The 25,818-nt window shown below is 41.3% G+C and overlaps 1 protein-coding gene across 1 annotated transcript in view; it reads left to right on the top strand.

The window, feature by feature from the left end:
- The window catches only part of LOC124597728, a 151,445-nt gene that overhangs the window by 42,362 nt on the left and 83,265 nt on the right, over positions 1-25,818 (top strand). The window contains exon 2 of the mRNA XM_047135956.1: positions 22,332-22,507. Within this exon, the coding sequence (XP_046991912.1) occupies positions 22,332-22,507 (176 nt within the window). The remainder of the gene's footprint in view (positions 1-22,331; positions 22,508-25,818) is intronic.

Below are 25,818 nucleotides of genomic sequence, written 5' to 3'. Positions count from 1 at the left end.
TCTCGAAACAGGAAGAGGGCCAAACAAATCACAAGCCAGTAATTCTAGGGTTTCAGTTGGCTCTACTGAATGCATATCCCCTTGTATTCTGGTGTTGGCAGCACGAACTTTTTGGCACACTACACACGATGCTAGACGCTTGGCCACACGGCGGTACATGTTGTCAAACACAACCTTCTCTTGTAATTTTGCAATGCACTTCTTTGCACCGTAGTGCCCATACCTCAGGTGTACATAGTCGATTAGTAAGTCTACATGTTGTGAGGGAAAGCACAGCTTCCACTCAGAAACACCTACCTTCTTCCTTCTAAACAGAATACCTTTATGCAGACAATAGTATTGTGAAACCTTAGGATAGTTCGCATTTCCTAAATAGCTCTTCACTAATCTCAGTTGGTCATCTGCATTCTGCTCACGTCTCAAGTTCTTAATCACTCTCTTTAACGCACTTTCTTCCTTTACTTCGTGCAATGCAAACATTCGAACTTCATTTAGGTCTGTTGCTGTAATTCCCGCGTCATCACAGAGCTCCGCACGTCTAGATAACCCATCAGCTACCAGATTGTCTTTCCCTTGAATATATCTAACCTCAAGGTCAAACTGCTGGAGATACAATGACCATCTTACCAAACGAGCATTCCTCAATTTACAGGTCTTTAAAAAGGTCAATGCCTTATGGTCACTGTAAACTATTATCTTGTGACCTAATAGATACTGCTCAAACTTCTGTACCCCAAATACAATTGCTAATGCTTCCAGTTCTGAGATGCCGTAATTTCTCTCTGCTGCCTGTAAAGATCGACTGGCGAAAGCTATAGTCTTGTGCACTTCTTGTTCGTTCTCTATTTCTATTTGGAATATCTCCACAGCTATACCATAGCCACTAGCATCAACAGACATACAGAATGGTTTTTCAAAGTCCGGATGATGCAAAATTGGACTATTAATTAAAGACTGTTTAAGCACCTCAAATGCCTGTTGACATTCTGCTGTCCAAACCCAAGGGGTATTCTTTTTCAGCAGGAGGTGAAGACAGGGAGCATTAAAAGCCTGATCACTAACAAAACGCCTATAGAAGCCGAAAAGACCGAACATTGATCTCAACTGCTTCTTGTTTCTGGGAGCCTCAAATTTTTCAATGACTGCTAGCTTGCCTGGGTCAGGCAGAATACCTTTTCCACTTATCCTATATCCCAAGAAACCTATTTCCTCTTTAACGCACTCAGTCTTTTCAATCTTTAGTTTCATGCCACCTTTCTCAATAGCCTCTAACACTTCCTCTAATAAAGCTATGTGTTCTTCCCAGGTAGGAGTTGCTATTAGCAGATCATCTACGTAAACTGTTATTTTATTGCTTAAGGCAGGTCCTAAAACATGGCACATCACACGTACAAAGGCACAAACAGAGATATTAAGTCCGAAAGGTACCACACGGTATTGGTAACAAACTCCTTCGTACAAGAAAGCTGTGTACTTCCTTGAACTTTCCGCCAGTGGCAAATTCCAATACCCACACGTGATGTCCATAGACGTTAAGAATTTTACTCCCCGGAATTTTTGCAGTAACTCGTCCATGTTCTGCGGTCTATCACTTTCCCTAACCACTATTTCATTCAACCAACGAGCGTCCAAGACCAATCTGACACTCCCGTCTCTTTTTGGTACAACAACAAGAGGATTATTGTATTCACTGACCGCTTTCTCAATCACACCCCACTCCAGCATTCTCTGTATCTCCTTTCGAACCGCCTCCTTCCTTGCTACATGTATTTGGTATGGCTTCCTGAAAAACACTTGGAAGGGTTTCACTTGTAATTTACATTCATAACCCTTGACTATGCCAGGTCGATCCGAAAATACTTTGTGATGCCTTTTTAGAACCTGTCTCAGTTCTTCCTTTTGATTAGCTGAAATCTTATCGATTTCCTGCAATTTAGTTTCTATTTTGTCTAAAATAATTGCTTCTTCTTCTTCTTCTGTGTTTAGCTTACTTGTACCAAGATTAACATCCTCGTCCCAATACCTCCTATTTTTCAGAACTCGTATAGGCAGCTCCCAAGTTTCATGATCAGTTACTACATGTTTATCACTAAAAGGTACTATAATTACTCCGGTTATTGGCAAGACCATTTTTAACTGGCTTCTTTCAAAGTCAACAACACTCTGATATTTTGACAAGAAATCTATGCCAATTAAAACCTCAATACTGAGATTGTTTACAATTAAACATGGATGATCAATTAAATTACCATTAATGTTAAAGGGTAGTAAAGCTTCTTGCTTTACCGTTTTTGACACCTTGCCAGTAGCACCAATTATTCTTAGTCCTGATACCCTCATTACAGTAAGTTTGTCTTTACCAGGTAATGCATCAAAGAAGGACTGAGATATTGCACTCACCTCACTTCCACTGTCTAAGAGACAACGTACATTGATACCCAACATATTCACTATTATTATAGGGTGGCTTATTCTAGGTTGTACAGGTGGTTCCTCAAATTCATCTAATAGTTCCTTTTGGATTTGTCTCCAACTAAAGTGATCAACATCTGTCTTCATTACATTTAGGTCACAGTGTGTAGGGGTTTCCTGAATAACATTTTCAGCTGCCTTTTCCAGTCGGTCTATTAATTTTAAATCGAAACACCGCACGACTTCATTACATTTAGTTTGCTGAACATGACCCAAATTACTGTAGTCTGAGCGATTCTGCGCCTCCAGACCGGGCATAACATTAGTTACAGCTAAACCACTTTCACCATTATCGTCGGTTTCCTTCTCAAGTGACAACTGGTCACAGCTACTGGGTTCATCGACCCCAAACAGCCTACCCTCTACATTCCCACTTATCTCCTGTCCTAAATCTATTAGTACATTATCAACATCCTGCACAGGCACTTTAGATAAGAGCACATCATCCTCATCGTAAATATAAGCATGAATTTCTTCTACTTCTTCACCTGTCAATTCAGTATTTTGTAGCTCATCCCTACTGTTACACTGCTGCGCCTTCTCTTTCTCTTCCCACTTAGAAAGCGTCTCTAACACGGTATCTATCAAATACTGTGAGTGATCTAATATTTCTGTTGTATCCTTAGGTGCTACCGACTCTTCATCCACATGTTCAGTTTGAGTATTCTGATCTGTCTTACCAATTCCCTTAACTACTGGCATAGGAAAAGTAACCGCCTGGTGAGCGCCAGTGTCCTCATAGACGGGAACTAGTTTTCCTGCCTCGGCCTACTACTGTTTCCTTTAGTTTCATTATAGTTAGCTGGCATAGCATTACTTTCCGTACTGTTGTTTACATGCATATTTCTGTTTGGAACAAAATTATTATCCCTTGGACGCCATTGTTGGTTCTGATAATTATTTCCCCAATTCCTACCTCTCTTAGGACGGTGAACACCTACTGTTCTGATGTTTACATTGCCATGTTGCTCGTTCCTAAAATTACTATTATTGTTATTGGCATTTCGGTTATTACGTGCTTGCTCCTCATTGGCAGCAACACGTTCTACACGTTCCAAATACTCAATGAAACGATCCAGATTGTCTCTAGGGGCTGATATAATTCTAGTTTGCCAGTACCATGGCAGTTTAGCTTCCAGACCTAGTATAATCATTTCTGGTTTTAGCTTTTCCGCCAAATGTGACAAACGTGAAATCCATGACCTAGCAAACTCTTTAATTGATTCCTTGCCTGCATTGAAGCGTTTTCCACTCCAAAATTCTCTCAACACTTCATTTTGCTTATTGCTAGACCAATATTCATTAATAAAAGCTGTTTTAAATTCCGCTAATGTTTTACACTTTAACATAACATCAGCTGACCAACGCATGGCGTCACCTGCTAAATGGCTTCTAATAAACGAGATTTTCTCTCGTTCAGACCAAGTTGGTGGAATCACATCTTCAAAATCGTTCCAGAAATCTAGCGGGTGGATATTTTTATCTGGATCGAACCGCAAGAACTGCCGACACCCGATAAAAGCGGCGTTTGCAGCTACAACTTGTTGTATACTACCATTACCAGAAGTTACTGAAGCTACTTTACTCTCAATGTTAGCAATGTTAGTACTGATATTTTCTACTTTCATTTCAACATTATCTACTCTTTGCACAATATGAGTAGTGTCAGTTTTGATTGCTTCTACTTCTGCTTGACATATGTTTACTTTTATATTAACATCTTTAAATCTATCTGAGCACAGTTCAGATTCCGCCTCGATCTTTTCTGTTAACTTGTGCTCCAGCTTCGCATCTTCCATTTGGAAGTCTTTGCGAACCTCAGCAACTTCGGATTTAACTGTTTTATACATTTCAGAAAACTGTTGAGCAACCTTTTTCTTAATATCCTCATGATTGCAATCAATTTTACAATTCAAACTGTCTAGATCCTCTTTCAACTTATTGCAACCAGCCTTGAAGGTATCGTCCATTACCTCCAATCGTTTATTAAAATTAGTTTGGCTGGCCATAATCTCAGACTTTAATTCAGCATTACTGTTTTTGACCTCAGTTATTTCAAACTTTAATTCAGCATTATTGGATTCTAATTTATTGTCCATTGCCTCAAACCGTTTATTAAAATTTGTTTGACTGGCCACCATTTCAGACTTTAATTCAGCATTGCTGGCAGCTATTGCTTGTAATATAACATTTAAATCAACAGCCCCAGCATTTTTGGGTTGCTCACTAGCTGGCTTTTTATCACACTCAGGTGACGAAAAACTAGCTCCAACACCAGAATCATCAAAACTAACTGAAACTTCTGATTGATTAGTCATATCTAACTTCTCCTTCTTAAACTCTACCATCTCTGAAGACTGTTTCATTTTTAATTCATCAGAGAAACTGTCATCCAATAAATTTACCATTTCTACTTTCCGCTTTACTACAGGGGTCTCTATTATTGAATCATTGCCCCTTCGCACACTACTGTCAGGAGACAATACTTCATATTTCACTTTAACATTACTGCTTTCAGGCATATTTACACTCGAACCGTTGTCTGGATTTACAGTTCCCTCAACAGACATAGGTTCTGATTTAAGTTTAACCTCAGTTTCTTTTGACGGTTCCATCGCCGACAGTCTTTTAGTGCAGGTTAGTAAAATTTTTAACAGCTTTTCACTTAACTTAGTTCCTTCTGCACGACGTATGGCGTTGCCGGAGCGTCGTACCAGGATTCCTGATGCGACGTGGCACGTTGAACTGCAGACGGCTCTCCGACGGCTGTTGTGTGTTTGCGTGGCCCGCAAAAGCAGGTTCTGTGCCGGCTGCTCCAGGGGACGACTGCGGTGCGGCGAGACTGGCTTCTCGCGATGCCGGCAGCACCGCTAGACTCAGTGCCAGCTCCGTCAATCCAGATGCGTTGTTAATCCAATTGCGTCGTCCACATGCACACGTAACACATTCAATCTTCTATACTCAGTTGCGTGTCGCATTTCACTCGCGAATCCGAATAGTTAAAAATCACTTTCACTTAGTTGATTTCCCGGCCGATGCACCATATGTGGGGCGGCGGATGTATAAGTTTGAAATAATAAATTATCTACTGTTGTATAAACGCTTGCGTGTTGAATCAGTATCTAGCTTTTAGAATGTTGTTATTGCTGTCTTTTGCCGTTCTCAACACTGGCTCTCTATTTACTCCGTGACCCCCAGAAAGTGATTTAATAAAACTTGGAGCCAGTAAATAGATATCCTAGTGCCCACTTTACCTGAGAATGTTCTTATATATAAAGCCGCGGTGCGGACGGCTGAGGGATCGCCTGATCAAATCCGCTCTCCCGACTAGCCGCTGGGCTAGTAACGCACCACTTCAAGTTACATAATAATTTATAGCTTCTTTGGCTGATGGCCGAAGAAGCTCTTAATTTAAACGTGCATTCAGCACGCAGGTAAGTATTGATAATAAAATTTTGACGTGGCTAAGTTAAATACTTTGAGCGAGAGAATTAATTAAATTACACTGCACGCAGCAGATGAGCTCTGAACTGTCCCTTTTGAGATCCGCTATCGTTATAATTTTATAGGTATTAAAAAGAAACTTTACACATCTTCATAATCATAGCGGACCTCCAACCTATTTAAATCTAAACATCCTAGCCTTATTTACTAGCCTACTTAATCTATCTTGCTTCCTTCAGTTTTGAGACGAAAACCAGAAAATCATGAATTTCCACTAAAGTCTTAATTTGTGAAATCCAAAGTACTGTTTTTATTAAATCATTATGAAAGATGAATCTAAATATAAATTTTGAAGTCTCTAGCTCTTTTCTGTTGCGCCAATGATTTTTCCAGAAAAACGTCCAAATCTCGGAAATGGCTGAAGTTATCGAACTGATTTTTAACACACATTAATTTAGTATTATTTCTGACCTGCTAGAAAAGTTTTAGTTCATTTGCTTGATTTTAAGGTATTGCGCAACATTTATGACGTCAGAGCTAGTTACAGCAGACTGGCTGGCACACAATGGAAACTGATGTGAATTTACTACAGCGTGAGTAGGCTGCTTCCCTACATGCTTAAACTGACACACAATATTTTTAGCGCAACGCAATCTGACTTTCAAAAATCCCTACAAAAGAATGGCCCTGACTAACATTAACCTATACGTTTTACAAATCACTTACCTCACAAAAATATTCGTTACTCGAACTACTGCAATACAGCGAGCGCCACTACTGCCAGCTAAATAAAAGATTCGAAGTACTGAAGGGACTAACTACTGATAGGCACAGTTAGCATAAGAAAGATTTTGATAGAGAACAAACAATGTATTTACCTTAATATTGTTCAAAAGTCATATTATATATATCAGTTCATGACATCCAGTCTTACAAATGTACTGTCTCTGATGGACACACGTCCAGATCACGCGCTCTCAAAAATCCGCAATCTCACTTCCCCACATCCACCACTTCTGGCGGCTCACCTACAACTGCGCAACGCTACACGCTGTTAACAGCCAACTGCCCAACACTACAATAGCAAATTCCAACAATGCAAACCAGCCACAGAGTGCACACAGCACAGCCAGTGATTTTCATACAGAGCGCTACGTGGCGTTACCAATATAAAAACCTAAACAGCATACTTACAAGGTTAACAGGTTTCGTCTCTACCTAAAATTAGATTCGTAGCATCCACATCCCACCTTACGATATGAGGTGGACAGTATTTACATTATTTAACCCACTTTTTTGGTAATTGAGAGAGTGGGAATAATGATTGTCGTTAAGCCCCCATATTTACTATATTCTCCTGTTGCGGTCATTTTGTGAGATGTGTGTGGGATATAATATAAAAGTTATTTATGAACAAGTCAATTACTTACACGTCTGCACTGAGGAAAATATGTTTCCCCAGCCTTAATATAGCAGTTATATGTTACACATGTATCATCTGTGTTGAAGTCTATATTAACAAAATTCGTCTACACTAGGTCTTAAAACACCCTTTTTTAGTGCAATACTGCTGTTTGGTATTGCCACCCTTCCTCTACTTCCATCCTCCTGATTTTAAAACGTAGTTTGTTTGCGAGGAATAGCTGGTACTCCAGCAGAGCAATGGAAAAGGACGTGTAATATATATTTCCACATAGTTTACAGGCAAATAATTAAAAGCATAGACAGGCATTTCATAGTTCATAACAGTTACTCAGTGCTAATTGTCTGGAAAGTGTGCTTCTACACAGGTCAACATTTCTAGATAAATTTCTGGTCCACAGTATGTGTAGCTCTATCTATATGAAGATATAGATAGCGGTCAATCTTCCCAGATAAATTTCTGGTCTACAATATACGTAGATCTATCTATATGAAATCTTTAATAGGGAACGGTTTAACTTGGATAGTTCAGTTTTCATAAGACCTGTGGTATAACACTGTTTGTAGGAACCAATCCTAACTTGTAATTTCTATATTTGACAGTACTGTGGAGAACACCATTCTGGATTGACAAAAATATATTTCTCTAGCTTAATATGACATTTGTGTATAAGATAGTGTCACTTTCGCTGGAGTTTGCATATAATTTACACCACCACACGGGGAGGGGGGTGGGGGGAGATGATAGGATATAGACTGCAGTGCGCATTTTTAAAAAATCTTTTTTGTTGTCATTTTATATTCTCAGACCGGCTTCCACAGAGTTAGTAACATAGTCCATTTCTTAGGTAGAAACTGTAGCTTCGGCTACGGTAATCGGCCAAGGAAGGTGTAACAACTTCCTAGACAGTCTTCCTCTTGCAAACAGAAGTCATGGTTTGATATCAGGTAGTCACACATCCCATTTTGTAAAAAATCCCATCAAAGTCTTGTGTTATATTCTTTTCCATAAGGTGATAAACGTCTACTCAAAGCTAATGCTATACTCCAGGCACCTGATCTATTACAACATGCAGTTTAACGTCAGCCAACTCCACTTTGTATGACAAATCCATTGTTTTTTTTTAATCTCTCGAAATGGTTTCCAAGGCTTTCTTGTTATGTTTTTCCTGACATCCCTACTGCTAATGAAGTATTGCCCAAACGTAAGGGATCTGGCAGTTTTGTCTTGACACAATGTGCAGAGTGGCGATTCTGATGAGAAACCTGCAATTCTCTGGGAATTATATTTTACTTGGAAAAACCAGGGAAATCTCGGAGAATTTCAGGAAGTTCATGAAATCTCGGGGAATTCTGTGTTTTTAACCTAGCACTAAAACTGGATTTTAATCAGTTTTATAAACCACAAATTTTAAAATACTTAATAATGTTAATTATAAGAAAATTATTCCACATAGATTATCAGCTTTTAAAAACTGCAGTTAAACTACTGCTTAGGACTGGTATATAGCTCAGCTGAGAGGAAATAAAAGTCATTATTGTGGTATGCTGCTCTCCTTCCCGCCCCCCCCCCCCCTTACTGCCCCTCATCACTAATTTATCAGGATCTTCTTGATACCATCTTTCTCCTCACACTTGGAATTCTGAGAGAATTTTTTTTCCAGCTTTCAGTAGCCACTCTGCCTCTGGAATGTCCCATCTTTCCACTATTGAAATATATATACGTGATGTCATCCTTTTGCTGTTTCTAATGCTCATTTTAATGCCCTACAGCTTCTACTATAAATTTCGTTTCTCTCTCCTCTCTTTCTCTCTTTCTCTGTCTGTCTAGACAGGCCTCAGAAGGCCCAACTGTACCAACTAACTGCTGTGTCATCCTCATCTGAAGGCATCGCTGGATGCGGATGTAGAGGGGCCTGTGGCCAGCACACAGTTGTTGTTAGCTTTCGTAACCGAAGTCATCAGCTTTCGTAACCGAAGCCACTACTTCCCGATCAAGCAGCTTCCGAATTGGCCCCATAAGGGCTGAAGGCATCCCGCTTGTTAACAGCGCTTAGCATACCTGAAGAGTCACCCATCCAGGAGCTAGCCAAGGCCAACAGCACTTAACCTCGAAGATCTAATGGGAATCAGTGCTACCACTGTGACAAGGTCATTCCCATAAATTATGATTACTGCCTCTATATGATGCTTTCTTTCTAGATGTGTATGTTGTGTCATCTCTCTCCTATATTTAGTGCTTATATTAAAATTCTGTGCTTATGCCGCAAATTACGTTTTCTTCCTGTGTATAATTATTTTCTTCTCCTAAATATTACAGTAAATCAGTGTACCCAAAAAATTATGACTGGTATGTTACAGATGTTTCCCCCTGTGGGAACAGAATCAGATATTTCTCCTCTGTAGTGCTATTCCCATACTACGGAGCACTCGTTAACAGATCAGGCAGACCTAAATGTTTTGCCAATAGCTCTCTGAGAGGAATAAAATGGCATCTTTTTAATCCTGCAGAAAGCTGTGCATTTGACAAATGGTCCTATTGTCTGTCGGTACAATGTTTTAGCATTAAAACCCCGATTCCCTAACGTTGAAAATTTTTTTGGAGAGGTGTTGGGATTATGATGTTATCATATTAAGAACTGATATATCTAAATATTAACAGTGTCTATACAGAATGCCAGATGTGTGGTGTCCCACTTTAACAAAGAAAAGAGCCTGATCCTTTGCGTGAATATACAATCATACTTCATTTTTGCTAACCCCACCAGAGGATCTCTAATGCAATCCAAACTACTCAGAATATAACAGACACATACTTATCTTCTACGAGTACTATATTTTTCCTAGTTTTTCCACATTTTCCATATCATAGCAGCGCAGAGTACTAACTGCCAAAGCCAACTTTTATATACACTAAAATCCATATAGGTTGTGGCGGAGTTAGAGTGCTGACTTTAGCTATCTTAAATACAGTTTCATGTGTAATAATTCTTACAAAATCTACTTCCATGCTAACCTAATAATCACGACATCTATTTGTACCTTTCTGTATGTTGGGTAAACATATTTGTCCAACTATGGGCGTCAAAGCCTCTAAAGACACAACATTGTTTCTCAAACATTATTTCCATCTGTCACATACATCCGAAAGATGGCAATAATGTTGACGGAACTAACTTTATCCTATCGTAAATACATAGTCCAACTACGCTATTTTTGTGTGTGCGTGTATTGTTGTCTTTCAGGGGTGCCTAGGTTCAGTCCCAGCTGATGGATCTTTCCAAACACTTCCTGATGCTATCCTCAGATATAATGTGAGGGAGTCCACCTTTGGACACTTCCTTGGAAATAACACAGGTGGATCCACATCCAGCCATTATCCCAGATACAATGCAGATGGATCCACCACCAACCCTCATCTCAAACCTACCCTCTGTGAGAAACAGACACACACAAATAGCGCAGTTGGGCTGTATGTTTACAGTAGTATAAAGTTATACATAGAAGCTTTTCTAGCTGCAGTTGATTAGTATCCCAAACATTACTTCCATGTGTTATGTACATCTTGTATCTTTTAAGCCAAAGTTGGACCGTATCTGAAACATCAACATTTGGGAAAGCACAAATGGTTGTCATCGTTGTTAGGTGATCTTGGAGTAAGATTTTCTCATAATCAGTACAAATAAGGCTGTAGTTAAGATAGCTAAAGCCAGTATCCCACCTCCACCACAAACTATGTGTGTTTTAGTGTATGTAAGGGTCAGCTTTAGCAGTTAGCATTGTGTATTGATGGAAGACTGGATGGGTTATCTTTTGGAAGAAGAGGAATCAGTAGTCTTACAGACACTTTGTAAATTACCTCCTGCTTCGTGGAGGAATATACACAAAATATGTAAAAACATACGCAAAAGCGCAGAAAGTATTGAAAAAAATGAAAAATATTGCAAAATATTGGAAATATATGGAAAAATCCACGTAGGAAATGGGAATGCAGGACATCTGAATTTATTGTAAATACAAATCGATGTACTTGCAGCAAAATGATAGTTTCAAGGTTCTTTGCTATGTATATTTTAGTTCACATGATACTTCAGACAAAGATGATCGTAGATGGTTTGGATATTATGTATAGTTTTCGTTGTCTTAGAAATCCTATTGTGGATTTAGCAAAAATAAAGCATAGAGCTGTTTTTTACTACAGTGAGACACCACACAATTGACATTCTATATAGAGACTGGTAATACCAAGATAAGTCATTCCTTAATATGATTACATCATGATCTTAACACTTTCTTTGAAAAAACCAGTCAACATAAAGCAATCATAATTTAACGCTAAAACGTTGTATTTACAGACAATAGCACTGTTTGTGGAATGGACGGTCTTCCACAGGGCAAAAAATATGCCATTTGAATCCTGTCAAAGTGATAGTGATAGAATATCAGGGTCAATATCATCTTTTAACAAGTTCTGCGCAATGTGGGAACAGTACGCCTAAGACAGCCAATATCAGGAGCATGGAAGTTGAGGGTGCATATTCCATAGGTGATTGTAGCTTTAATGGAACATCAGCGGTGGGAGGCACTACCACAACGCAATACTTGACTAAAGTAATGGGCATAGCGTAGACAATCTTCGTTAACACAGACTGCCGCACAGACCGACATAAATACACTCCTGGAAACGGAAAAAAGAACACATTGACGCCGGTGTGTCAGACCCACCATACTTGCTCCGGACACTGCGAGAGGGCTGTACAAGCAATGATCACACGCACGGCACAGCGGACACACCAGGAACCGCGGTGTTGGCCGTCGAATGGCGCTAGCTGCGCAGCATTTGTGCACCGCCGCCGTCAGTGTCAGCCAGTTTGCCGTGGCATACGGAGCTCCATCGCAGTCTTTAACACTGGTAGCATGCCGCGACAGCGTGGACGTGAACCGTATGTGCAGTTGACGGACTTTGAGCGAGGGCGTATAGTGGGCATGCGGGAGGCCGGGTGGACGTACCGCCGAATTGCTCAACACGTGGGGCGTGAGGTCTCCACAGTACATCGATGTTGTCGCCAGTGGTCGGCGGAAGGTGCACGTGCCCGTCGACCTTGGACCGGACCGCAGCGACGGACGGATGCTCGCCAAGACCGTAGGATCCTACGCAGTGCCGTAGGGGACCGCACCGCCACTTCCCAGCAAATTAGGGACACTGTTGCTCCTGGGGTATCGGCGAGGACCGTTCGCAACCGTCTCCATGAAGCTGGGCTACGGTCCCGCACACCGTTAGGCCGTCTTCCGCTCACGCCCCAACATCGTGCAGCTCGCCTCCAGTGGTGTCGCGACAGGCGTGAATGGAGGGACGAATGGAGACGTGTCGTCTTCAGCGATGAGAGTCGCTTCTGCCTTGGTGCCAATGATGGTCGTATGCGTGTTTGGCGCCGTGCAGGTGAGCGCCACAATCAGGACTGCATACGACCGAGGCACACAGGGCCAACACCCGGCATCATGGTGTGGGGAGCGATCTCCTACACTGGCCGTACACCACTGGTGATCGTCGAGGGGACACTGAATAGTGCACGGTACATCCAAACCGTCATCGAACCCATCGTTCTACCATTCCTAGACCGGCAGGGAACTTGCTGTTCCAACAGGACAATGCACGTCCGCATGTATCCCGTGCCACCCAACGTGCTCTAGAAGGTGTAAGTCAACTATCCTGGCCAGCAAGATCTCCGGATCTGTCCCCCATTGAGCATGTTTGGGACTGGATGAAGCGTCGTCTCACGCGGTCTGCACGTCCAGCACGAACGCTGGTCCAACTGAGGCGCCAGGTGGAAATGGCATGGCAAGCCGTTCCACAGGACTACATCCAGCATCTCTACGATCGTCTCCATGGGAGAATAGCAGCGTGCATTGCTGCGAAAGGTGGATATACACTGTACTAGTGCCGACATTGTGCATGCTCTGTTGCCTGTGTCTATGTGCCTGTGGTTCTGTCAGTGTGATCATGTGATGTATCTGACCCCAGGAATGTGTCAATAAAGTTTCCCCTTCCTGGGACAATGAATTCACGGTGTTCTTATTTCAATTTCCAGGAGTGTATTATAAGTGCTATGTTAAACCTGAGCCTTGTTGAAGTGGTATACAATGCATCAAAATTCTGTATCGAGATAGATAAAACATAAAGGAACCAATGTGTCGAGCGGACTTTAACCATTTCCTATTAAAAACTTTGTTCTGCAGTTTGACTGTTGGCGGTAATAAGGACACACAAAAGTTGACTGCTGTAGAATTACACGTTCCAGACGCTGAAGACCTTTAAACTATATGTAGATTGATAACACAGTCTCCAGCAAAAATTATACAATTATTATACAGAACTACTGTTACGTATTTTTCATATTAGCGAGCAGTGTTTACAATATACCTCCTGCTGTATGCTACTGTTGTGGTACCAACTGGTAAGCAATCATTCATTCGTTTGCTAAAGCGCTAGAAACTCTAGTTCTACACAAAAAATGTAGGGAAGAAAGAGGCTGGCATATATCCAACCAGATAAATTTTCTGTCACCCGATAGTTATTTAACGTGGAAAACGATTACACAAACTCATAAACTTGGTCTACGCGCCTAAAATGATGTGTTCTGGGACGTTTACTACAGATGGAGCGTGAGTGAGAGCTGTGATAGGTAAGGATGGCGATATAAACCGGCTGTGTCCTTCTCTAAGAAGCCTATCATTCTGGTAAGAATCTAATAACCCACAGCAATACGCTACACGGGGACAGGGAATTTCGTGGTTTGATACATCTAAGTGTTTCGCAGTCTTTGGTTTGCTCTTCCACATGATATACACGCTGTTCTACAGGAGATGGTAGCACATCATGCAACATTTATCTAATCTCATACGAGGGTTGGAACTTTAATAGCCGCAACTATTTATTTACAGTTCGTACAAAAAAGATACGTGTTTCAATGTTTTACTGACCTTCAAAGAAGTCACCAGCATTGTGTACAATCCGTTGCCAGCGATGTGGGAGTCGCAGAATACTCTTAGCAGTGCCAGTTGTGTTGACAGTTCGAGCGGTGCGGTCTATTGCCCGACGAATTTGGAGCAGTTCTGAAGTGAATGCCGTGAAGTGTTTCCTTCTGTTTATAAATCGAGTTGAACTTACGAGGGCTGAAGTCAGGGGAGTGCCGTAGATGGTATAGCACTTAGCAGCCCCATTAGTCAAACAAAACGGTAACAGCTTGCACTGTACGTGCTTGAGCATCGTGTTGCAAAATGATGGTCAGGTCCTGCAGAAAGTGTCAGCACTTCTGTCTCTGAGCTGGTCGTAGGTTGTGTTCCAAAAATGAACATGAACATGATGAACACTGTGAGCAATGTAAGTTTAATTAAAATAAATGATGTAGATTACTATAAAAATGCTTTAATGGAATGTATAAAATCTGTATTGCGCAACTTACAAGAGGACCCTCCATACTGTAAATCACGGATTTTGATGCTCTTCAAGTATGTTGTAGAGGCACTTACCCTGAGTACCTGGCTATCCGGTATTTTCTCGACGGGCCTTGGTTTTTGAGAAAATCGATTTTGAAGTTTATTACATGCTCTGTATACCCGTAACTTTACGTGTATTCCGAGCAAGTCAGCGTAGCACTACCGCGCTGGAGGTACCATGTTCGAAACGTGCTCGTGTACTTTTTTTTTCAAAATCGACCGAATTTTTCAGTTTTATTTCCAAGAATATCGACAAACAGTGTAAGAGGTGCGAAATTATAAAGATATATTGAGTTATTAACTCTTTCTGTCATACAATATTACAAAATCTTATTTTTCATCGTCCACATTGCTTGATGTACCCGAACGATATTGTGGGTGATGCTTATCACAGAAACAACCGAAGAACAAATTTTCGCAGCACCACATGCATTTTATGAAAGCAACCGTCTTGCAGGCGCACGGTTTCTTCATGAGCGACGCCGGGAAACACAATTCTTTTGCAAACAAAAAGATTTCTCTTTCATCCGCTAATTTCGATGCGAACCATGCGTATCTAATCTTGCTTTCAAAATTAGGAGCACTGAATTGATGTAGGATTATCGAATGTAATTTTATCGAATCTTCCCTAGAAGCGATTACTCTGTTGTCTTTCATCAAGTCGGGAGCATTCTGAATAATTTTCGTGAAGATTTTCACCTGTCGGTAACAACAAACACCGCAGGGCTGGCAGTAAGGAGTGTACTTTGGTGGGACCACTTTTAGGGTGCAGGTGCTCGCTTTCCTTCCATCAGTGAATAGATGATCGTATAAAGTTGAACCGGTTTGCCCTCCCCACGAATCGAAAATGTACAAAAGCATTTTCTGTCCCACGTACGGAAGAATTACAGAACGCAAAAATTCTTCGTACACCAATGTCGTGAACTTCCCGGATTTCGTGCAGGACAAGACTACATTTCTGTATTTCCCAGTTAATTCATCTACTAGTTTTTGAATGTTAGGAGCAAATTTTCCGGACGGTTCTTGCACGCATAAAAAAAACATGTGGGAGCAGGATTCGAACACGGTACTTCCAGTACGGTAGACGTGAACCTGGACTGCTGCGCTACGCTGACTTGCTCGGAACATGTGAAATGTTTCGGATATACAAAGCGCATAATGAACATCAAAATCGATTTTCTCAAAAACCAAGGCCCGTCGCTAAAGCCCGTATAGCCAGGTACTCAGGGTAAGTGCCTCTACGACATATTTGAAGAGCATCAAAATCCGTGATTTACAGTATGGGGGGTCCCCTTGTTAGATTTTTCAGGACTCTGTAAAATTCTTCTTACTCTCTTTGACTACGCATATTTGATATTATGAAAATTAAAAGCTTATGGCTAGTGACGTAATGGATTTCACTGCGAATTTCCTTTCGGCCTTTTTACACTATATGGCAGTTAAGGGGCCCCAGAAAGCCCTATCGTCTCAATGTTAAAGTAGCGCTTATAAATTGCATGTTTTCTCAGAAAATATTTGGGCTAGGAAATTGAAGTTCTTACAGGTTATTATTTGGAGTATTGACTACAACTTATCACAGGATTATTTAAAATTTTGAGCTCAGTTGTTAGAGGTTAATTTTTTTCTATTGTAACGAAAATTCACTACTTTTTTGTGCCAGTTTTTGTTTATAAATTCAACAATGTACAGGTTTTTGGAAAAAGGCTGTGTTAAATTACGCAGAAGGTACTTTGTAACATTAGCGGAAAATCTGAAACAAATTGGTTTGGTAGATCCTGAGAAAACATATTGTTTATATGAAAAAACAAAACTTTTGGGAATCGAGCAATAAAGTTTGGATTACCTTTTTAATGCATTCCAGGTCCATAGGATAGGTTATGTTCATCTTCTGCAAACTCCTCCTCCACATTCCTCTTTGTCCTTCTCCTGTTAACTCTGGCTTGTACTTCTAGGCTGTTTACAGCCCTGACAACAGTTTGAAGATGTTCCTTGTATAAAGCAAGCATCGTTCGTACCATGCTGAAACCTATCTTCATTCCCGTATTTCAAAATACTTTACACCTTAGTTGAAAGTAGCAACAGCATCATACACACCACACTGAAGTGTTTCTATTCCAACAAACACAATCTTAGGGAGTCTTGATCATATAACACTATTTACACTTTCATTGAGCTTTTGAGTTTTTCCCAGAACACACTTTTTCAGGTGCCGCTACGTCTCTGAAAATAGGTTTTCTCACCTCCATTAACGCATCAGGCAGACTATGTTTATGAGTGTACACTTCACCAGATAGCAATCCCTTATTGCACTTATATCAACTGTTTTCTCCTATGGGACACAAGTAATGATGGGAACTTTCATCGGTTGAAAAATTATAAAGAAAAAAGAGCCCAGTCTTCCTCATTTCATCGACACTGTGAAATATACTAGCAACACCAGCCGCTTCCAATCCACTACTTCCACTATAGTTAGCTGTGCAGTTATTTTTATTTTTTGTGGACACAATAGTTAAATATTACAACCACATCTAAAATTTTCCCTCTATACATACTTGGGGCATACGCTACACCATGAAAAGACGTTTGTCCCCGTTTATGTCAGGTACCATCGAATGCTGCAGTCAAGTCTCTGTTACCACTGTTTTCTAGCTTCCATAGCTTTCTTCATACATTTTATACAGACATCTTCTACTTAGGATCTTACAAATCTATTATAGTTCGTAAACATGGTTCGGGGAATTGGAACATTCATCATGCCAAAGAAAACTGCACCTGCAGTAGCACCCTTACCAGCTGTAGACAAGGCGTAAGGAAATCTAATGATGTGTTTATAGATTTTGCTACCATTTTCTTCATTTGGAGTTACTGCAGAACTGTACCAAAAAGTGGCCATGAATGAACACTTACCACATCTCAGTTCCATTTCACTGGCATGTCCTACGTGATTTTTTATACAGAGTTGCAGACCGACTTCACTACACTGAATTCATCTTACACAGATTGAAAACGTTCCGTTGAAAACTGACATATCAAATATTTCACTCACATCAGATTCGCCCATAACACATTCATACTTTTCACTAACTAAACCAAGCTTCTTCTGCGAAGTACTTTCTTTTTCACTTTGACTGCAATGGACAGGTGTACCAGCAAGGTTAGCTTCATACACTTGGTTATCGTCTTTATTGTTTACGGTAATAACATTTACCTTTGGCTTTCCAACATTTCTCCTTTTCTTCAGACGATTTCTAGTCACTTTACGTTTACCCATGATTATCCTTCAATAAATCAGAGACTTTAATGAACAGAGTTCTCCACGAATATTCCCAAGATTACGAAGGAGTAAATAAACATGAAATACACGTCAGTCGATAGAACGTTATATATCGAACAATCACACGTTAGCCACAACACCTGTTTTGTAACACATCACTAAAATGTACATGATCAGCAGGTAGATTCATGAGTACAACGTTTGACAGCAGTTTAACAGCGCCACAGTGGGTCACGACCATGCGGAACACATTTAAAAATATTTTAAAAATAGTTGTAGTCCTCCAAACTGAATAAATTATGTATCAATTGAAAGAGGAAAGTCTGTAGATTTTTAAGATGAAAAAATGTAAAAATTGAAGATTTCATTATTTGGAACATTTCCAGAGCCCCTTAAATGCGGTTAATGTTTTCTTCAGGAGCTGGACGTTTCATTCTTATTGCTATATACAATTCCTACAGTTAGTCAGCTGTCATAATGCTATATGGAGAAAAGCATTGTAAACGAACAGTTTGAAAATGCTGCTTTTTGTCACATTAAGAGCAGAGTCATAATATTGCTGAGTCGTAATCATAATGCAGTGTCGCCAGTGAAGTACGAGACATAGAACTGAAAGCACGTTAATTGCGAGCACCAATGTAGAGACAGAGCAGAAAAGAACTAAATTCGTGGACGGAGAGTCCCGCTACTTATACGGACAAAGAATATTTTGGAATTTACAAACATTACAAATATGAGAACTTTATAGAACCTTCTAGAAATGTTAAATGTTAAATAATTGTTGGTGGGCGGCTTTCAGTGCATCTGCAACAACAATTTCAGCAACTATTACAGAGTGGTTACTTCAAGGACATCTCAGAGCCAGACGCTCTGTAGTGTGCACCCCACTGACCCCAATCCACCGCCATTTGAGACTTCAGTGGTGTCAAGCGAGAACTCATTGGAGGTCAGGGTGGTGGACTGTTGCGTTTTCTGATGAAAACTTCCTGTGCTTCTGGAGCAAGTGGCCTGTGACAAAAAGTGCCATGATGACTTCAGCAGTGGCAAAAGATTCTAAGTTATTCCCCCACTTGAATTTGAGAGGGGCTTGCCAATGGGAAGGCGTCAAGAACAGACTGAAAATGCATCATTACATTAAACTTTAACTTGTGGCTTCATGAGTTACCATGACCAGAGTTTTAATACCCTGAAACATTCTTCTTTAAATGAAATATGATCCATAAGTGAACAACAACATGGAGTTTTATCTTATGTGCTGTAGTCACCAGGAACTTTCTCACAGGGCAACGGAAAGATGAAAAGGGTATTTAACTCAAGGTGAAATAAAATAATTTCAAACCAAAACCTTTGCAATAAATCTCATGTAGCTACCCCACACCTCTGTAGATTTACTTCGTGTAGTGCAAATATACTTCCACGTTATATCTTAAAACACCTCATATATTGAAATGAGCTAGTATAGTAGCTAAATATCAGCGTTTCCGTCACTAAAACGCTAACTTACCTTCTTAGCTGAAAATTTCATTTAAAAATAAAATATTTCTTTGATGAAAGCGGATCATTCTCTTTCCTCTTGAAATTTAATGAAACCGAATGTACTTCTCTGCAGAAAGAAGTTGTTAAGTGTATACATGTGGGGATTTAAACAAAGACCAGAGTAAGTATTACAAAATAAACAAAAAGTTTCATGACGTACTCTGGTGTGGACAATTAAAGGAACAGACGGAAATTTTGCAAGGTTGCGTTTATTTTGCCACAAAATAGTATAAACCGGTGATAGTAAAGTAGGAAAAGAACGTAAACAACTGCAATATATATAACGGTAGACAAAAATGGTCTTCGTTTTTCCAACTTAATGCAATTGCACACACATTCCGACAACTGTTTGATCGGGATCGGACAATCTCTGGCAGCAACACACGCCCGACAACGACGCGGCATGCTGTGAATGGTGTCATCAGTCTCATGTTGAGGCAATAACGCCCATTCTTCCTGCAGAGTTACTTGCAAGTCCTGGAAAGTAGTTGGTGGAAGCTGACGTGAAGCAACCCGTCTTCCTAATGCATTCCATGAGATGCTCCATGGGATTCAAAACGAAAGAGCGAGCAGGCCACGCCATGCGTGCAATATCTTCTGTTTCCAAAAAAAAAAAAAAAAAAAAAATCTACCACCGGTGCTCTATGAGGACGAAGAGGACGAATATTGTCGATGATCAGCTCTGAGTCTGGGCTCACAGCACCTCGCAACAACTGCACATGAATCCCAAGACCTCACCACGATACCTGACAGCAGTTAAACCTTGCCGATTCACTCATATAATTTCCTGAAGAGGTGTTCGAGTAGTGAACATAATCCCTGCCAACACTGTTAGGATTTTCCTTGATATCGGTCTCTTTCCACAGTTTTTGGGGCCTGAAACCGTGTTCCACATTATCTCCACATGCGCATCCGTAGAGAATCACTCTCCCGACCAAATCGGGACTCATCTCTGAGAAGAACATTATTGGGCCACTGTTCGACCGTTCTGGTGGCATGGTGACGGTCTACTCAAGATGTTCCCTTCTATGAAGATGCGTCAGAGATAGACAAAACAGCACGTCTCCGACAATAAAAGCCACTCTGCGGAAGCCTTCTGTACACCTTTTGCCTCTATACAACACGTCTAGTGCATGCTACGAGGTCAGATACCAGTTGCCGTACAGTACTAAGGCGGCACCGTCGTGCCCTTACAGCCAAATAACGGTCTTCTCTTTCTGATGTCACACGTGGTCGGCTCTGCCCTGTCCTTTGGGATACAGTTTCGATCTCTATGAAATTGTCGCCATATCTGAGAAAAAACAACGAATCCCACTAAGCCATCGGGCCACATCAGTTAGCTACTGCCTGCTTCCATTCTCGCCGGCCGGAGTGGCCGAGCGGTTCTAGGCGCTATAGTCGCTACGGGCGCAGGTTCGAATCCTGCCTCGGGCATGGATGTGTGTGATGTCCTTAGGTTAGTTAGGTTTAAGTAGTTAAGTCACATAGTGTTCAGAGCCATTTGAATCATTTTTTGCTTCCATTCTTCCTATGGCCCTCCACCGTAGACAGTCTGGTAGGCGTCTTCTCTGTGCCATACTGAACCGTCTGTGACTGTGTACACAGCGACAGTGAATGTGGGACACACGGAAAACACTATTTCGTTTGATAGATGCACTGACGTCATCTTTGGCACGGTTGTCCATTGACTGGAATGCCATCTTCCGAGCAGAACACCACTGCACTGACATCTGTTGAGAGTTCGTATGGTTATATCGTGAATTGGACACAGGACGGGGAAATAGCGGTTTGTTGCTTTAATTTTGGATGCCAATGCCCTTCGACGTACCACATAACTTAACATGACCACACATTTACAAAAAGCAGAAAAAATAATCTTATATTCATATTAACACCCATAATACTATTTAATTAGTAGAAAAGGAATGAGACAGACAGCATGTAGATATGGATGGATAGAGAGAAAGTGGATGTTGATTGCCCCGTGTTCCAACCACGTTGTAAAACCGAACGAAGAACCTAACACTGCTGCGGATAAAGGCTGCCCACGCAATCAACGCTCTCACCATAATATCCCGAGTGTCTAGACAGTGGGCGAAGACGGGTTTCGGGACAATTCTCCGATTTCCTAAGTAAATAAACCACCCTATTGTCCTAGCCCCCTCATGTAGACAAACCATTCACTTAAGCACATGTCTTGAATATTTAGGACGTAATTAATGGCAATAAATGTAATGATAATTGCAAGTAATTAGTAGTAACTGTCGTGATAATGCAAGTAATTTATGGAGAAGCTGGCGGTCGAGTAAGGCATTTGCGTCCGTGTTTACCCAGGTTAAAGGTCAAATGCTTTCAACGTAAAGTGATAACCGTCATTTAACTAATGTGGATTTAACAACCAGAAAACGACATCCTTCTTCCCCCACCAGTACTGTGCTCCTATTAGTCCTTCCCCCGCCAAAGCCCCCTCTAACCCTTAGTGTCCCCAGCATCATGAGAGTGCCATTCTTTATCTGTACCCCACTCGAACAAAACCATGAAGGTTCAGTGATCATCCACCGCCTCTGACGAGAAGAAAAAGAAGAAAACTGTTTAATTCTTATGTAAGTGTTATTAACTCCTCCATCTCTTTTTCGTTATTGTTACTATTATTTTGTCATTTAGTAATATTTCCCTTCTGCCACAGTACAGTCGACCAGCCTGATTTTTGGGAGCCATTCGATTTTCCACCGCACTTGTCTGATTTGGCAGACTTCAGGTATCCACCACCTGCTTCATCCAACTCTGACTCCTTGACGCAGCAGCAGGAGTGGTGTGTTGACGACATATCATTGGACGATGCAGTGGAACACTTCTATGATCGTGAATTACCGCTATCACCTACGTCAGCGCCACGTTTCGTGTCGTTACAATGGCATAGCACACACATTAATGTGTTTCTGTTCACAGTTACGAACAGTCTACATGTGACAGGTAACATAGTTAGCTGCATGAGTTCAGTGCTCCAGTAGAATTTGACAACTCTCAGTTTAACGGTAAGAGTGTTATGCTTTGATCATACAAGTGGTGACAGTTACATGAGAGTTTCTCAAAGGTAGCTTCTCTGTTCAACAATCATCCTGCACACCTTGTGGTAATGGGTTGTCACTCAGTGTGTGTCAGTGACCACCCGAAAACTGTCAAAATTATCAGTGATGAGGATAGGTTAGAGTACAATCTTTTATAAGAGGCGACGTTCAGAAACTTGACGTGCCCCAGTTCAGCAATTTAGTGGGCAGTGAATGACCGTGCTGGCTGGTGGGATTATGTTTGCGATTTTTTTTTGCACTGTTTGGTATGCTCTGTCAAAGCTGAGAAGACTTCTGAGGTAGTATACAAAAAAAGCTGACATGTGTTGTAAGCTGTACGGAGTATGTATGCTGTGTCATCGCAACATGATGTAGGCAAAGAAATACGTACATGCTTGTCTTCTACACAAAGTTATCCGAAATTAAAAGAGAAAATAGGTTACCTGCATTACAATTCTTTGTACTTTATTTCAGGTAAAGATGCAGTGCCGCTATAGCTCGGTCAGTAATGTGTGCCTGCCACAAGGGAAAAAAATGAGCGTGCGTCCGTTACCAACTGACTCTAAACTATCTGCATCTACATCAGACTCCGCAAGTAGCCTAACGGTATGTGACGGAGGGTACTTCTGGTACTACTAAATGATCCCCCCTTTCCAGTTCCATTCGCAAACGGCGCGTGGGGAGAATGATTGTCCATAAGCCTCTGTATTAGTCCTAATTTCTCGAATTTTCTCGTGTTTGTCATTTCGCGGGCTGTATGTGTGAGAGAGTAATATGTTGTGTCCGACTCTTCTGGAAAGTGTTCTCCCGAAACTTCAATAATAAATTTCTCTGCGATGCATAACGCCTCTCTTGTAACATTTGTCACTGCAGTTTTTTTGAGCATTTCTGTAACGCTCTCTCTACGATAAACGATCCCGTGACGAAACGCTACGCCCTTCGTTGAATCTTGGCTAACTCTTCTATCACTCCTGCCTGGTAAGGATCCCAGATAAATGAATAGTACTCAAGAACCGATCGAACAAGCGCCTTGTATGCCACTTACCTCGTGGATGAGCTACATTTCCTTAAGATTGTACCTATAAATCTCAGTCTAGCCTCTGCTTTTCCTACTATTTACTTTACGGCGTCATTCCAGTAAGGTCTCTCTGGACAATTACTTCTAGATATTTTAGTTAGACACTGTTTCTAGCGATTTGTCATCAATAGTGTAACTGTGCAGTAGTGGATCTCTCTTCCTGTGTGTGTGCAATATGTTACATTTGAGCCGGCCGAAGTGGCCGTGCGGTTAAAGGCGCTGCAGTCTGGAACCGCAAGACCGCTACGGTCGCAGGTTCGAATCCTGCCTCGGGCATGGATGTTTGTGATGTCCTTAGGTTAGTTAGGTTTAACTAGTTCTAAGTTCTAGGGGACTAATGACCACAGCAGTTGAGTCCCATAGTGCTCAGAGCCATTTGAACCATTTTGTTACATTTGTTTACGTACAGAGTCAACTGCCATGACAATTCATCAATCCGTTGCAGGTCATTCTGCAAATCCATGCTTACTGGTGTTGCTACTTCCTTTTATAGACAAACGTATCGTCTGTGAACAGTCTTAAAGAGCTACAGACACCTTCTACTGGACCGTTTATCCAGAGTGGTTTATTGATCGTGACGGGGCCAAATATCTCACGAAATAAGCGTCAAACGAAAAAACAACAAAGAACGAAACTTGTCTTGCTTGAAGGGGGAAACCAGATGGCGCTATGGTTGGCCCGCTAGATGGCGCTTCCATAGGTCAAACGGATATCACCTGCGTTTTTTTAAAAATAGGAACCCCAAATTTTTATTACATATTCGTTTAGTACATAAAGAAATTGTTACAATGTGATTCATGTACCTTTGTGAACTTATCATTTCTGAGAACGCATGCTGTCACAGCGCGATTACCTGTAAATACCACATTAATGCAATAAATGCTCAAAATGATGTCCGTCAACCTCAATGCTTTTTTTGGCAATAAGTGTAACGACATTCCTCTCAACAGCGAGTAGTTCGCCTTTCGTAATGTTCGCACATGCATTGACAATGCCCTGACGCATGTTGTCAGGCGTTGTCGGTGGATCACGATAGCAAATATCCTTCAGCTTTCCCCACAGAAAGAAATCCGGGGACGTCAGATCCGGTGAACGTGCTTCGACGACCAATCCACCTGTCATAAAATATGCTATTCAATACCGCTTCAACCGCACGCGAGCCATGTGCCGGTCATCCTTCATGTTGGAAGTACATCGCCATTCTGTCATGCAGTGAAACATCTTGTAGTAACACTGGTAGAACATTACGTAGGAAATCAGCATACATTGCAGCATTTAGATTGCCATCGATAAAATGGGGACCAATTATCCTTCCTTCCATAATGCCGCGCCATACATTAACCCACCAAGGCCGCTGATGTTCCGCTTGTCGCAGCCATCATGGATTTTCCGTTGCCCAATAGTGCATATTATGCCGGTTTACGTTACCGCTGTTGGTGAATGACGCTTCGTCGCTAAACAGAACGCGTGAAAAAAATCTGTCGTCGTCCCGTAATTTCTCTTGTGCCCAGTGGCAGAACTGTACACGACGTTCAAAGTCATCGGCATGCAATTCCTGTTGCATAGAAATATGGTACGGGCGCAATCGATGTTGATGTAGCATTCTCAACACCGACATTTTGAGATTCCCGATACTCGCTTAATTTATCTGCTAATGATGTGCGGATTAGCCGCGACAGTAGCTAAAACACCTACTTTGGCATCATCATTTATTGCAGGTCGTGGTTGACGTTTCACATGTGGCTGAACACTTCCTGTTTCCTTAAATAACGTAACTACCCGGCGAACGGTCCGGACACTTGGATGATGTCGTCCAGGATACCGAGCAGTATACATAGCACACGCCCGTTGCGCATTTTGATCACAATAGCCATACATCAACACGATATCGACCTTTCCCGCAATTGGTAAACGGTCCATTTTCACACGGGTAATGTATCACGAAGCAAATACCGTCCACGCTGGCGGAATGTTACGTGATACTACGTACTTATACGTTTGTGACTATTACAGCGCCATCTATCACA

Source organism: Schistocerca americana, chromosome 1, assembly GCF_021461395.2.
Source record: "Schistocerca americana isolate TAMUIC-IGC-003095 chromosome 1, iqSchAmer2.1, whole genome shotgun sequence".
In the NCBI taxonomy this organism is placed as follows: domain Eukaryota; kingdom Metazoa; phylum Arthropoda; class Insecta; order Orthoptera; family Acrididae; genus Schistocerca; species Schistocerca americana.
Note: the sequence above shows the minus strand (reverse complement) of the source record. Positions and strands in the feature narration are given on the sequence as shown.